Raw genomic sequence first — 14,861 nt, forward strand, 5'->3', positions numbered from 1 at the left:
GAGTGTCGATATAATTCCTGTCGCAATAAAAAGAAAAAAATGGAGGAGGGGGGGAACGCGTCGAGCGCGTTTCTCCCGCGGCTGCGGACGTCGCACTACGCACTGGCTACAAACACACCATGAGCACCAACTACAAATACCCGCCGTGGTTGCTCAGTGGCTATGGTGTTGGGCTGCTGAGCACGAGGTCGCGGGATCGAATCCCGGCCACGGCGGCCGCATTTCGATGGGGGCGAAATGCGAAAACACCCGTGTACTTAGATTTAGGTGCACATTAAAGAACCCCAGGTGGTCGAAATTTCCGGAGTCCCCCACTACGGCGTGCCTCATAATCAGAAAGTGGTTTTGGCACGTAAAACCCCATAATTTTTTTTTTTTTTTAACCAACTACAAAGCCAACAATGGACAAGTCGCTTATCTGTACTTCACCAGAAGCCTTCTGACGCTGTAAAGGAAGCGTATTTTCCGCCGTATAAGCACCAGCGGCTATAGATAACGCTTGGCGCGCGGGGAGACGGCGCACGCAATCCACACTGTTCCTATACTTGCTCTCGTGTCCTTTCGCGCTTTTGAGATATCGCTGTGTCTTACTTATTTGCTGACTTATTTGTTAATACACTTGTGTATTTGTTCGGTTGATAATTTCTTACTCTATAGTCCTTTATTCCGGCGCCGGGAAATAAAAGGACCCAATGGCACAAGGCATGCTTTGACAAGTAGTGAAACTATTGCTTTGTGGAGTCACATTGCTCTATGCTAACAATTCGTTGTGTTCAGAAATTGTTATATATTGCGTACTTTTTATAGATGTTATGTCTTCTCAACTGACCTATCGCCAGGAAAATATTTCTTGACTGCATCTTTGTATATTAATGCTTTCACAAGGCGTTACATGTTTTTTTCTTTTCATTTATATATATTTGTATGGCTTAATGCGCCCAAAACACATATATATCCCTGACGTGTTTAACTGAATCCGCTTGTTTCATGGCTCATCCGAGAGACGCCAGTCTCTTGGTGGCGCGAGGGGACTCGGGCGGTGAAATCGAACTGTCTCCTACTATGAGGTCCTGTAAATACTCATGTAAGGCCGTCACTTCAGTGAACAAGTCTTCGAGGGCACTCGAAGTTTCTTCAAGTGCAACAGTTATTAAAGGTTTTATATATGTATGTGGGTGGGGTTCGGATAAAGCTGGTCCCCCCCCCCCCGGGATATGAAATCTTTCCGCCTATGTAAAAGAAGGTAATATATCATAGGTTAATGAGAAGAACTGCATATAGTTTCTATTCATCTTGACTTATTCAGACTATTTTTGAGGTGCATTTGGTGTACTTAACGTATTCGTTTTAGGACATCAGTTCGAATCAAATGAAATATTTATTCGACATTGTGCGTACAATGTCAGCCGCACTGGTTTGTATTAGAAAAGTCAATGTGCACCCAGAAACGCCCAATGAAGTTTTCTTCCGTGACGTCTTTTCGCGCTTATCATTTACATGCAGCCTTTGTTTAGAGCACTTGTGTAAGGGTAACACATTTTTTTTCTCATTGTCACGCGAAACATCCATAGCGACATTCATCACGGCCATCGGCGCGTTTCAAAGCGGCTGTCTGAATCCAAGTGTGTCACGCTGTTGGTTTCTGTGTTGTGTCCCTAGAAAGCTTCACCCGAACGTGGTGATGAATGGAATGCATAACTTCTTCCAATTGGTACTAGGCAAATTCACGCATGCAGTAATTGCGGTACCTAGGCGCGTGTCAGCTTATAGCGGCCTGCAGCTCGAGGGTCCACAGTAATACGGTACGTTGTGCGCTTAGAAGCCGCACGGCGGCTCGAAATGCGCAAATTTCGCGCTCCTCGCTCCACTCGAGCTGGCAACGCTGCCTGGGCACCGCACCGCGCGCTGCTGCACTTTCGATTTCGAAGTCGGTCACATTTACCGGCGCGCGCGTCGCCTAATTTTCGCGCTTGTCTACACGGTGCCTTCACAAATACGGACACCAGTGGATGTATGCGAGCGCGCCTGAAGTGTGGCTGCAAATCCGTTCGTCGTGCGCGTGCAGTTCGCAGAGCCGCCGAAGATGTCCCGGTTGGCTGTGCTCCCCATTGTCCGCGCGCGCTCATTAGCCATGCAGGATCTTGTCAGCCGGGTGAATTTCCCCCTTTCTCGCGCCCCACCGTATCCGCCAACGCTGGCGCTCTTTGGCGTGTGATAAGTGCACTGATCCAAGGAGAACCGCCTGGGTGTTGGCCGCGTATAAATGCCACAAACTCGCCTCGCTAGCGGCGGCGGCCGACAGAACGCGCTGCCGAGGCCCAGTCGCAAGGTGACTATAGTCTCGCCTGGACACGATGGGCGCCGCCGGCCGCCTGCTGGTGAGTCCGCGCCGAGCCTCTGTTGACACTCGGCGCCGCGTGTACCGGTGCGCGAAGAAAGCGGAAGTGCTGCATAGGGAAAGAAACTTAGTGGCCGCGCATCTGCTAGTTCTACAGCTGTGCTTTCATTCGAGAACTTGCAGGCGTTGACGACGTACGTGTGTCGCGGAGTGTAAGTGGTGTAAGGTACTGCGGCCGGTTCACTCCCATGGCTGGAGTCAGCCGCGCGCACTGTAGCCTTTTGTGCCTAGCTCAATTCATATTCGCGAGCTCAGTTCCACCACTACGTGTTTCTCATGTACGGTACGATGCCGAACCTTGCCTCGGCCCTCGAATACATTAGAAAGGTGTAATACCTCCAATGCCACCGTTTTTCGCCGTAGGTGTATACTGACGTGTGCGTGAGTGTGCCGGCAAGTTGGGTTTGCCCACAGTTCATATTCATGATTCAGTTTACACGCAGGCCCGTGGCTGAGATGAGCGCCTGTGCCGACACCGCACAGGCACTCATGTACTCGCCAGTTTTCATTCGCCCCTCCCCTGTGGCCCTCCTTAGCCGGTGTAAGTACGTAATAAAAACTATACGAACGGCGCCACGTATTGTTCGTAATGACAATTAAATGAATCTTCTATTTTACGTTATTTCTGTATGTTCTACACTGTTTGGTCCGCCTCGAATATTACCTTCAGATGTATACGGTATTTTGTACCATTGAGTCGTTAACATTGTGTTCGCTGTATTCTCGTAGTGACGTTTTTATAGCGGTATGCTGAAAGAAATTCCTTCAACGAGGACAAATTCTAAGTTCGCGAGATTCACTGCTCGAAACGATGGTCAGTTGTTTGCGAGAGCATGCGGATAATGTCCCGTAACATTGTGCTTTTTCTCTCAACATAAAAGATAGAATAGCCAACAAAAATTCGTGAACCTACACAGCAAAAGGCTATTTATCTGTGGATTCTATTCGTTGTTTTTCACAGTGGTCGTAATCATTATCTCTCTGTCGTTTTACCTGTTTACAACGCTTTTATTCCGATTTCCGTCGTTATGTAGTTTCATAAGACATTTTGTATTTACTGAGGGCGATGGCTTAGAACACTCGCTCGCCATCTCTTTTTCTTTTCTTTATTTCTTGTATGGCTCGAGCGTGGATGACAGTGAAATAGTGTTATGAATCACCTTTGTTGACATTTCAACGCTGAAGCCATCGGTTCTATATTTCCGGCCGTAGTGACTATGTGCTTCACTCAGCAAAACTGTTTACGCCCTGAAGGGTGATTTGAGTTGTGATAACAGCCCCAGCCAGTCCCGTCACACAAGAAGCTTTCTTTAAAACGCTCGTATCAAGGGTTGCTGCAGAATACTTACGCCCTTTCGTAAGGGTATAAGAAACAGGGTCGTTCTGCGCTAAGAAGGTGTTACTACACCGTATATACCAGCCCTCTAAAACGACCCTATTTACTTATTTATTTATTTTTATTTATTTATTTTGTGTGTAATGCTATGACATGAGCGAAGTGTTTACACTATAGGTTGCATGAGTTGCGCTGCATGAGTGACATGCATGAGGCCCACTTCCTGCGGCGTTTGGAATCGGTGTAAGCAAAAATACGTCCGTAAGTAACTAAATCGACTGAACTCTTGCGCATTCCTATTTGAGAATTTAACGTGTTCCGTGAAATGCGAGTGCAAAATTACTGCCGTGTTTGCTGTAGTTTTTGAAGACTATACAAAATAAAAATTATGGGGTTTTACGTGCCAAAACCACTTTCTGATTATGAGTATACAAAATAGGAATAATCTACCAGGGGTTTATCTTATGCGGAACACTTCTTTCTTTAAAGACACTGTCCTAGCAAAGTCTCTGCCGTTTTTGATGATAGGCTACGTCGCTAGGCGGACATTATCAGCAAGAAAAAAAAATCGATCGGTAATTAACTTCCTAATGATTAAATTTCGGGCACTTGTTCTAATTGCGAAATTAGCAGAAATCCTATAGTACAACTTTCGAAATATATGACCTTAAAGTCTGCTACGAAATACGTAATAGGGCGTTCCAGCTGACAGTTGCATAAAAGCATGCTTCGAACGGGTCGGGACGCTTTTAACTGGAACGCCGCTGCATATTTTAGCAGATTTGCGGTCAGATGTCTTGAAAGTGGTGCTAGCCATGCATGTGCCGTAAAGCGCTTAATTAAAAGTTAATTGGCATGTAATTTTGTAATTCATTAGCAAGATTACTGACGAAAATTTTCTTCCTGCTAATGTCCGCCTAGCCACGTAGCCTAAATGCAATAACGGCAGGAGCCTAGATAGGACAGTTTCATTTAAAAAAATGCGTTCCGCATAAAAATAAACACCTGGTACACTCAGTGCCCTAGTGGAACAACGGGAGTTTCTCATTATATTCACAAGTGAGATTTTACGGCGATTTTACTGCGTGTTTGCGCACGCCGGGGTCTGCACGTCAACCGCACTGATATCGAGACAGATTCAGCTTAACTTAATGTCTTTTCATTAAAGCTTATTATCTTCTGATGTTTATCTCTGGTGTCCCTTTACGTACCCATCAACATAAGATGCCGCTGTTAATGCTAGAAACACTCGCCTATCTGTCACAATAAAATTTTAAAAAAATATCAGGAAGCACACATATTTTTTATACTCCTAAAAATTGTAGTGCTTATTAAAAACAAACTGTCAAGTGTTTGTCAGGTTGCTGGTCTAACCTTGCAATATTGGCAACATTTATTATTGTTTAAGGCCTTATCAGATACAAGTGTTTCGAAGCTAAGTATGTTCAAGACATCACCACAACAATTACGTAGGACCAATCTATACGAAGGTAGCAAATGGCTTACACCGCAACAATTAGTTAGTAAGACACTATGCGGGGTAATAACTTTAAGTTTTCAGGGTTTTTTTAGAACTATAGCCTGTTGCAGATAACCTCCTCGAGCTGGATTATACAGAGAGGCGGACATTACTTCTACGAGAAATCGAAGCACATATACGGCTAATTAAAAATTAACTGATTAACGTCTTAATCAATGAATTTACTCCACTTATTGTAATTTATGAATTGTAGTCGGTGAGTCTGCGAGGCGTATCCATTTCGATTGAATTTCCAGAATGATGCCAGTTTGGAGATATGCGCCATCAAACCCACCGTAAAAATGGGCTGTTTTTCCCCTCCTTTAGCAAAACGCCCTTTTATGCATTGAAGCACAAAACTGACTGGAACGCTAATGTATTTCGTGCCACACTTCTGGAAATAATATCTGGAAACTGGAGCCATCCGGGAGATTCATTTCAAGAGAACACGTCTTGCAAACGGCTACAACTCGTATGCTGCAATATATGCCGAAAATTAATTAATTAAGAAAGTAAATAACTAACTTTTTTAATTAGTTGAATATGTGTTTCGATTTATTGTGCTTCTAATGTCCGCCCCTTTGAATAATCCAGCTCAAGGACATGAATGATGCCATCGGCCACAGACAATTTTTTTTTAATTCCGGAAAAGTAAAAAAATTATCACTGCGTAGATGCGAAGGATGTTAATACATTTAGTTAGGCACCCATCGGTCCGGTGGCCGTCTGTGGACGCTCTTCATAAATATATGACACATTCCTAATTTCTTTTGTAATATGTTTGTCAGGCAATCATATTCGGTGTGCAGGCAATCATCGCGCACTTGTTAAAGTAATGCGCTCAGACTTGTCGCCCCTGCTTCTGGTGATACGGCGAAAGCACTTTTGCACCTATAAAAAATTGTCGCAACCCAATTCGCTAACACTACATTCACGCAATTTCAAGGGCGTCTTTTTTAGCGCGCAGCTCTTAGGCGCCCGTTTCTGCGGCGAGCGTCGGCGTCCTAACTCGTAACCGAGCGAACGAGCACAGCGAAAAAGGAGAGCGAACGCGAAGCGTAGCGGGGGATTAAAAAAGCGGTGATGGCGAAGAGAGCGCGAGGAGGAAAGCGGAGGAGGAGGGTATGGCGAAAGCGTGAGAAGAAAAGAGTAGTGCGGCGACGATGGCTACGAGATGGCGCCAGAGTAGCGCGCGTAGTCTGTATGGAGAAGCAAAGCGCTGCGTGAGCGGAGGTCTGTCTGCTACAGCTGCTGTGTATCGCGTCCACGCGTCACCCACGCGCTGCCTCTCGCAATCTTTCGATTAGCGAGGCAGTCGCACCCCACTTCGCTCCGTTTGGATACGTGCCGCTCGAGACAGATTGTCCGCGCCAGCCAGTATATTTCGCATTAGGGAGTATCATAATCGTCGGTGAAATTTTTGGTCTTCTTTTGTTCTGACACTGAACTATTCAGGTGTAAGGGTGCTTGAAAGCTTTCTGCTCACTGGTCATCCGTAAAAGTGCCTAAACGCGCGGGTCTAACAGTGTAAACAGTAGCAGAAACGAGATGTACGTGAAGCAGTTGCCTGAAAACGGGAACTTCAACGTCCCTTGGGATGTTTGTTGGCGCACATGTACGATCACATCTACCGTCTTGACTGTACCAAGCAGCGCGGCACTGCAGGAAAAAAACAACAACGAAATAACATATTGCACGTCTATCTGGTTTTGTTCTCCTGTCCTTGTCGTATCGTGCTGCTTAGTTCTATTATGGAGCTGTGTAGAGCTCTAGAGTTCTGAAACAAAAAAAGGACAGGTCATCTTAACTATCAAGATCTTCAGAATGCCTGCTCGGGCGACGGCCCTGACAACTGAACGCAGTAGCCTGCATGTACACACTTTCGCAGATACTGTTGGTTAAGTGTGAACAAGGTCGGGCCGTTTTCTGTCGGTGCTCGTTAAAGAACGCCATTTGGCCGGAAGCCGAGCTTACCTATAGCTAGTATAGGCTGTTTCGCCGTATGTGATTTGGCGACTAAAGACTTGCCTAGAGCAAACAAGCTGTTAGCTCTTCATAATACAGAAAAAAAACTGAGCTCTTGGTTTCCCTGATTCGTCTCGCTCAGAGGCTGGTAACGTGCGTTAAAAATTCCGGTGCAGTCACGCAAATGTTTCTTTCCCTTAATGTCGCGGTGTGGCAGTGGCGTCAGCGGGATTCATCAAGCATAACATCCGCGAACACAACTTGTCTTGTACTGGAGGAACCGATGTACGGACATCGAGAAAGGCTCAGCAGAATAGAGTACAAAAAAAAAAAATCGATGTGTGCATTGCATACAGGAACATTCTTCAATGGTCACAATGAGGTTGGTGTTTGTGGCTTTCGCAAGTGTATCTTGAGAACAATTGGTGCGCAACTCTAATTCGACTGAAAATACCTTGCGGCTTCACTGTTAAAGTGGGGTTGAGACTTTGTCTGGTCCGAAATATCATTTCTTTTTAAATTTTGGGCTCCTTTGATAGCGCATTTTTTTAAGCTTTCAAATATATAGCGCTCGGCAATAAACCACTTCTCAAACACTTCGTTTTAGTTGTCGCGTCGAGCGGAAAGTGGGCATGCCCCGTTGTCGAGTCTGAATTTCGTACGAAGTTTTCATACCACAAAAACAGCTTGTGTTTGACAGAAGCTCTTGTTTTGGTTTAGCGTCTTTCTTTTTCTATGTAGTGCATTTTAGAGTCATTAGGAAAGTATCTGTAGCTCTCGCGCGCTCCTCTTTTGTTTGGTTTTGGTGGCGCGCGCGTTTAGGACAGTAGGTTGCGTCTGTGAGGGACCTCTTTCAAAAGTACGGTACGTCCTTGCTGCCCGTATGTCACACTGCTGGCCGTATGTCAGCTAAATATTGCGAATATGTCAATTAGTGTCTCGTACAACAAATATTCACAAGCTAATGGCAGTTTAGAAAACAAATAAAAAGCTTGTCATAGTGACAGTTATACTCTGTGAAAACAGAAAACAAATTCCCATTTAGATGTTACGTATCGACATAGTTCTAGTTCCACTTGCGTAGCATGCCATTGTCCTTATTTCTGCAAAGTTTGAAAGCTCTGCGACTAATAGTTATGACAAAAAAAGATACATTTATGAAAAATCAAAAATAAAAATAGCAAAATACTGAAATACGTATTTTTTATTTCAATTTTGTGCTTTATAAATAGCCCAACTTTAACAGATAACACATAAAAAATGAAAAAGCACAACCGTGTTCATGACTGCTCTGATACAAATTCTTCCATACCACCTTTCAAAGCTTACCCCACCTTAACCTGTCGTGAGGACAATCTTATGCGTCTGTTTTTCGCGAATAATAACATTTATTATTATTATTATTATTATTGTTGTTGTTGTTGTTGTTGTTGTTGTTAGGCAGCATGCACTTTGAACGCTCAGCACAGTATGTCGGGTGACGAGAGACTTCAAACAACCTGGGCCATCTGTAACTTAACGTAAGAGCGCATGCCTTCCAGTTCTTGAGTACGTCTCCGTAGTTTGGGGCGGCACTTGTAGGTCAAATTGTGAACTTCTCTAAAATGTGCAAAAAAAGCTCGCATCTATATTTAAACATCGATTCTGTCAAAAGCCTTCCATCTCCATATAGCTAACACAGACACTCACGTTACCTACCCTCACCAGTAGACGCAATAAATCGGATGTTCTTTTTCTTCACAAATTAATACATGGAAAAATCTGCTGCTTGCACTTGCTTTCTATGTGCGCTTTTACTTTCCGCAGAGAGGCACAAGGAAACAGCGCGCCTTTCAGCCCCCACATTTTTGTGACCCTCTACCTAGAGTGCAGGAGGCATATAACGCCCATTCAGAGTGCCTGGATATCTTCATGCCTAATTTCGCACCTCCACCAGATATGTTACGCAGGAAGACACCGACGAAAAGCTATTTACAAGTATATTTACAAGGCAATACGCCGCAGTTGGCCAAGAGGCAACAGCCCGCGCTAGCTTCGAATCGTCGTCGTCTTCTTACTGCTCGGCTCTTCGTCATTGGAAATACTATCCCGTAGCAATATTTTCCTGAAAGGAGTTGCAGTGGTATTTTAATAACTGAATAAAAAGTCATATCTGTTGTGTGTATTGTCCTTCTGTAATCCTTTCTTCTGTTTCTCCACTTTTGTTTTGTATTCTCTTCGTGTACACACTTTATGCTCTGTTAAAATCTGTATTCGCGAAATTATTGCTAGTTTCTTTATGTGTGCGCGCGTGTGTATGTGTGAGTGAGCTTGCATTGTTCTTGTGCATTGTTTTGCCGAGTGCGCCAACACCAAGACCCTTGCGGTTGTTCCCGGGCACTTTAATATACACCTTTGATTATTATTATTATTATTATTAATATTATTATTATTATTATTATTACTATTATTATTATTATCATTGGAGATACACTTACCCGCGCAGCGCTTGATGTATGCTTAGCGGTACACGTAGCTTCCAAATGGGGCGCAGAACATGCAGACCGCCGTCAAAGCGCGATTAAATTTCGTCTCTTTTACGAGCGTCGCGCCAATTCGAAGGACTGCAGGGGCGATTTCTGCTTTCCGTTACAAGATTTGGAGCATACGATACGTGCTGACCTAAATACGCAGGCGAGCGCCAGTCCTGGTCCCAAGCGTGTCCACAGTCCGTCAGTGCAGGTGACAACGGTCCCTTCATGTACGAAAGCCACATGCGCGCCTAATTCGGTGTATCTTATTGACTGCGCGCGTTATCGCAATTAGAGCGGCGGCTAAGCCGATTTCCTGGTGCTTTCGAGGCCGCTCGCTCGATTGTGCGCGCCCACGGCGGCCGCAGCAACGGCGGCGAAGACCGAACGCGCGCGCTACGTGCGCGGCGCCGCGGTGGCATTCGGCGCCGGTGCAGCCTAGGCTGCTGCTTCCATCGCGTGTCCCAGCACCGGCCACGGCGTTCGAGCTCGTCATGGTAAGGCTTCACGCAAGAAGCTTGATTATTGCTCATTGCGGAGGCTTCTCTCTTTCCCCCCTTCCGGTCGCCAATTTCTCCTCGTCTCCTTGCTTTTTCTTTCTTTCTTTAAATGCGAAATAACTTCCTGTAAGCGACGACCTCCTACAGATTTTGCATCGAAATCCGCTTCGAAAGAAGCGTCAGTGAGCCGACTCGATGCTGTTCAGCATACCGTGGTCATAGTCCTATACAATTAGAGGCCGGTTATCACGCGTACAGCAGCTAAATGAGAAGGATCGACATTTGGGCGAGTTGGTACTGGCTCAACATCTTGAAGGGGCAGCGCAATAAAACAAAGATAGAAGGCAGGAACACACAGGACCGCGCTGCCGGCGTTCGCCGCTGACAGCGCTGTCCTGTGTGTTCCTGCCTTCTGTCTTCGTTTTATTGCGCTGCCCCTTCAAGATGTTCAGCTAAATGAGAACCGAGACACCATAGCTATGCTTTCAGTGAAATAACCCAATATTTTCTGTTGCACGCTTTTCGTGATTCAGTGCGTGTGTGAAGCGCATGTTCGCACTCGTGGATGTGCGTTGGTGCGCTTGGAAATGGGTTACATGCAGTAATAAGCGCCGCGCAAGTAAACAACAACAAAAAAAAAACGCGAATTCTTACTAAACCCTCCACTTGCAAAAAAAAAAAATAATAATAATAACTCTTCATAACGTCATACGTTAATGACAAAAAAAATTTACAGCGTACGGGCCCGGCGGCTGCAGGTATTTCGTCATCATATATATATATATATATATATATATATATATATATATATATATATATATGTATATATGATATATATATGTACACATTTATGATTTAGGGCTATCATTATTAGAGGCTGTCTTATTTCGTAATATTATTTAGCGCGAGCTCGCCTTAAGACATTTGTGGTCGAAGGTTCGCTCTTATCTCTTTCGACTCGGCAAATACTCGGCGATTCGCGCGCATTGTCCGGGAGACGTGACAATATGGCCTGGCAATATGGCAATATACCGGCGCCCTGCGCCGAGTCAGGGCGCTCGTGATTATGATCGCCATCCTGTCTTTATTTCCACTGCACTACAAATACGCCAGCCTCGATAGCATTACGAAGGTCTCTCCTATAGTAATCTTAAGTTATCCTTGTCTTGCGTCAGCCGACTGCATCCTACGACGGCAAATTTCTTAATATTATCATATCGCCTAATCTTCTGCCATCTACGACTGTGTTTCCCTTCCCGTGGCACCCATTCTGCTACTCTAAATACTAACAGACCACCGGTTATCTGCTGCACGCGTCACATGACTTTCTGTCATATATGCGCTCTCGGCCATTTTTTATACGTCTGGAATTTCCCCTTATAAAGCTCGCAAAAAGTCATTCAAGTAACTTTTAGGTAATCAGTGCATTTCCAAGCTGAAAGCAGCTCACCCATCGGCCTGCTAAATCAAAGACACTGGCTAGCCTGCGCTTAGATCTAATCAAAAATAGAGGTGGGACATCTGGATGAGTTGATACGGTCGCCGATGTTGCTTGCGATGATGAATTGCTTTATTTGCTGGAAGAAAACAAGATCACAGTGAATGGGCTAACGGGGAGAGAAATGTGGCTGGCAGTGCATGCCCTTATAAAAAGGACTTTAGACTGTCTATAGAAAGTCTATAGACTTTTTATAGACAGCCTTGCCTTTCTATAGATTTTGTCTTTTGTTGATGCAAAGTCTATAGACTGTCTATAAACGAAAGTCGGTAAGGTTTCTATTTCTGTTTATTTAGCCGCAGTCTATAGACGGTCTATAGAAAAATGTCGATATGGTGTTTGTTTCTTTTTTGTCTACTTCCACTCTATATACTACCTATAGACGAGAGTCGTTACAGTCTGTATTTATTTTTGTCTATTATTTGTCTATAGACATTCTATATAGAGGAAAGTCGATAAGGTTTCTATTTCTGTTTGTCTATTCACAGTCTTAACGGTTTATAGAAAAAAGTTGATATGGTGTTTGTTTCTTTTTTGTTATATACTTCCCCTCCATAGACTACCTACAGACGAAAGTCGATGCAGTTTCTATTTATCTTTGTCTATTATCTGTCTGTAGACTTTCTATGGACGAAAGTCGATAAGGTTTCTATTTCTTTGCGTCTACTCGCAGTCTATAGACGGTCTATAGAAAAAAGTCGATATGGCGTTTGTTTCTTTTTCGTCTACTTCCCCTCTATAGACTACTTATAAATGAAAGTCTATACAGTCTCTATTTATTTTTGTCTATTATTTGTCTATAGACTTTCTGCAGACGAAAGTTGGTAAGGTTTCTATTTCTTTTTGTCTACTCGCACTCTATAGACGGTCAATAGAAAAAAGTCGATAAGGTGTTTGTTTCTTATTTGTCTACTTACCCTCTATAGACTACCTATAGAGGAAAGTCGATGCAGTCTCTATTTATTGTTGTCAATTCTTGGTCTTTAGGCTGTCTATAGACGAGAGTCGATAAGGTGGTTATGTTTGTCTGCTCCCAGTCTACGTAGTCCTTCACAAACACGTACACACACACACACACACACACACACACACACACACACACACACACACACACACACACACACACACACACCCACCCACACGCACACACACACACACACACACACACATATATAAATATATATATATATATATATATATATTGCTGCGCTACTGGCCGCTCGAAGCACATTGCGTGTAATCGCGGGCTGCTTCACGCTCGGAAACACTTTTATGGAGCTCGTTTTGAGCAGCAGGAAGCTGTATCGGAAGTTTCTCATGTTGCTCTACAATTTTCTCATTGATACTTTTCATCTAATTATAATAATTGAGAAGCTGATTAACTAAGACTAATGATCTAATCCGGGGGAATGACAAAAATAATCTGGGTATCTACGAACGACGGCAAACATTACCTTGATTCTCTCCAGCTACGTAGCATTTGCATGTTTAAGGTGTGGCTCAAATTAAGTTAAACGCCCCATATACTTCTTTGCAATTCGAATTATTCTCCACGGTTTCCTATATCACCACCGATTAAGGCCATAGGGTGGGACGCCACCAAATGTCATGTTAACTAGAGCGAACAACCCGTATACCAATTGTGGTAAGACATGAGATGAAGTAGAAAACAGCCGACACTGTAAAAGTCTTATTGCTTCAGGTTTACATGCCGTCTATAGATTGGCTATAGACAAAAGTCGTTAATCTCAGCCCAACCCGTGTACGCTGTAACCAAGCGCAGGTAGCGGTGGATAATACGGAGGTACGTTTGATATAAGCCACTGAAGTTGTATACTGCTGAGATTGCTGTAGAGCCTATTTACAAGTTAACAAGCGAAAGTGCGAAATCAAGATTTCTAGTAGCGTTCTTTGAATTAGCTCTGGAATAATTATAGAGAAATGTATATTTTCGGAGCAATCACAGTTTTTTTGGATCCCTTGTTTACTGCTCTACCAAGTGCCAAAACCGACTCGTGTTGTTATTTGGGAAGTTCCGTAACGGTGTGTGGTCACCAGTCCCGTACAACCACGTAGAGCGCAGGACGGGGCTGTTCTAGATGTACTGCCCCCAGGGCGTAGCCAGGGGGGGGGGGGGGGGGCTTATGGGGCTTCAGCCCCCCCCCCCCCCCCGAAATTTTTTCGTGCTGTCCATGAACCGCCGACCAAACCAACCCCCGGCGCCTGAAATCATTCTGAATTTTGTCTAGAATGTCTTTTTCACGCTCGAAAAGACATTTTACCACGAACATTGCGAACTTGAGCTGGATTTCATGACAAGGCATATGCAGCGGAAGTCACATAGCACAAGCAGCCCCATTCGAGCATAACGTTTCCAGAGCGCTTTGATAGCGAGCGGGCTCGTCGCGGCATCTCGCGGAGGCCGCGGAATCTACGGAGTACATAGATGTCAATTCCAAATCTTTATGGGTATAAAGTTCTCATAAAATTTTGATGTGAAAGGTGGATTGACTTCCAATGTGGTGCTTTAGATTCTCAATTCCGGAACTTTGTGGGTTTAGTGTTGTTAGAAACGTTTGACGCCAAAGGTGCATTGACTTTTATCCTACATCAGAACATACAACGAGACAAGCCAAATCAACACACTATCAGACAAGTTGACAAAGCACGGAGCGAGGTCCGATGAGACGAAGCGTTGTGGTGGTTCATTTGTGCCGTCATGTCAGATAAAAAAATATCAACATTTTTTTTTCACCTACGCCAAAACATCCACGTCAAGACACTAAAGCCAGTAACTACGTTCTTATTTATTTTTTCTGTTTTGACTTTTATTCGCGAGGACACATTAAGCCTCTTCAATTTTTCTGTTCTCGCTACCCTACCCGCGGGCTGCCAGAGCCAGCCAGAACACATGCGCTTTTCTCGTGTTGCCCCGACCACCGCAAGGCGCACTTCGGCGCGCATTCGGTTTTCTCTTCCCGAGTGGATTTTCGCCTGGCAGAGTTTTAGACGCTTTCTGGATAGCAGACGAGAAAAGGAACAATGCGTGGTCGTTCGCCGCCATCACTGTGGGGACTCGACAGATTGCACCGCGTTCACTTGAGCGCAACCTCTCCGGAAAGTCTTGTCTCACCG

The 14,861-nt window shown here is 44.5% G+C and overlaps 1 protein-coding gene across 1 annotated transcript in view; it reads left to right on the forward strand.

The window, feature by feature from the left end:
• The first annotated feature begins 2,279 nt into the window (after window positions 1-2,279).
• The window catches only part of LOC126546240 (uncharacterized), a 49,988-nt gene continuing 37,406 nt past the window's right edge, over window positions 2,280-14,861 (forward strand). The window contains exon 1 of the mRNA XM_050194395.2: window positions 2,280-2,378. Within this exon, the coding sequence (XP_050050352.1) occupies window positions 2,355-2,378 (24 nt within the window). The 5' untranslated portion in view covers window positions 2,280-2,354. The remainder of the gene's footprint in view (window positions 2,379-14,861) is intronic.

The sequence above is a fragment of the Dermacentor andersoni genome, chromosome 1, assembly GCF_023375885.2.
Source record: "Dermacentor andersoni chromosome 1, qqDerAnde1_hic_scaffold, whole genome shotgun sequence".
Lineage (NCBI taxonomy): Eukaryota > Metazoa > Arthropoda > Arachnida > Ixodida > Ixodidae > Dermacentor > Dermacentor andersoni.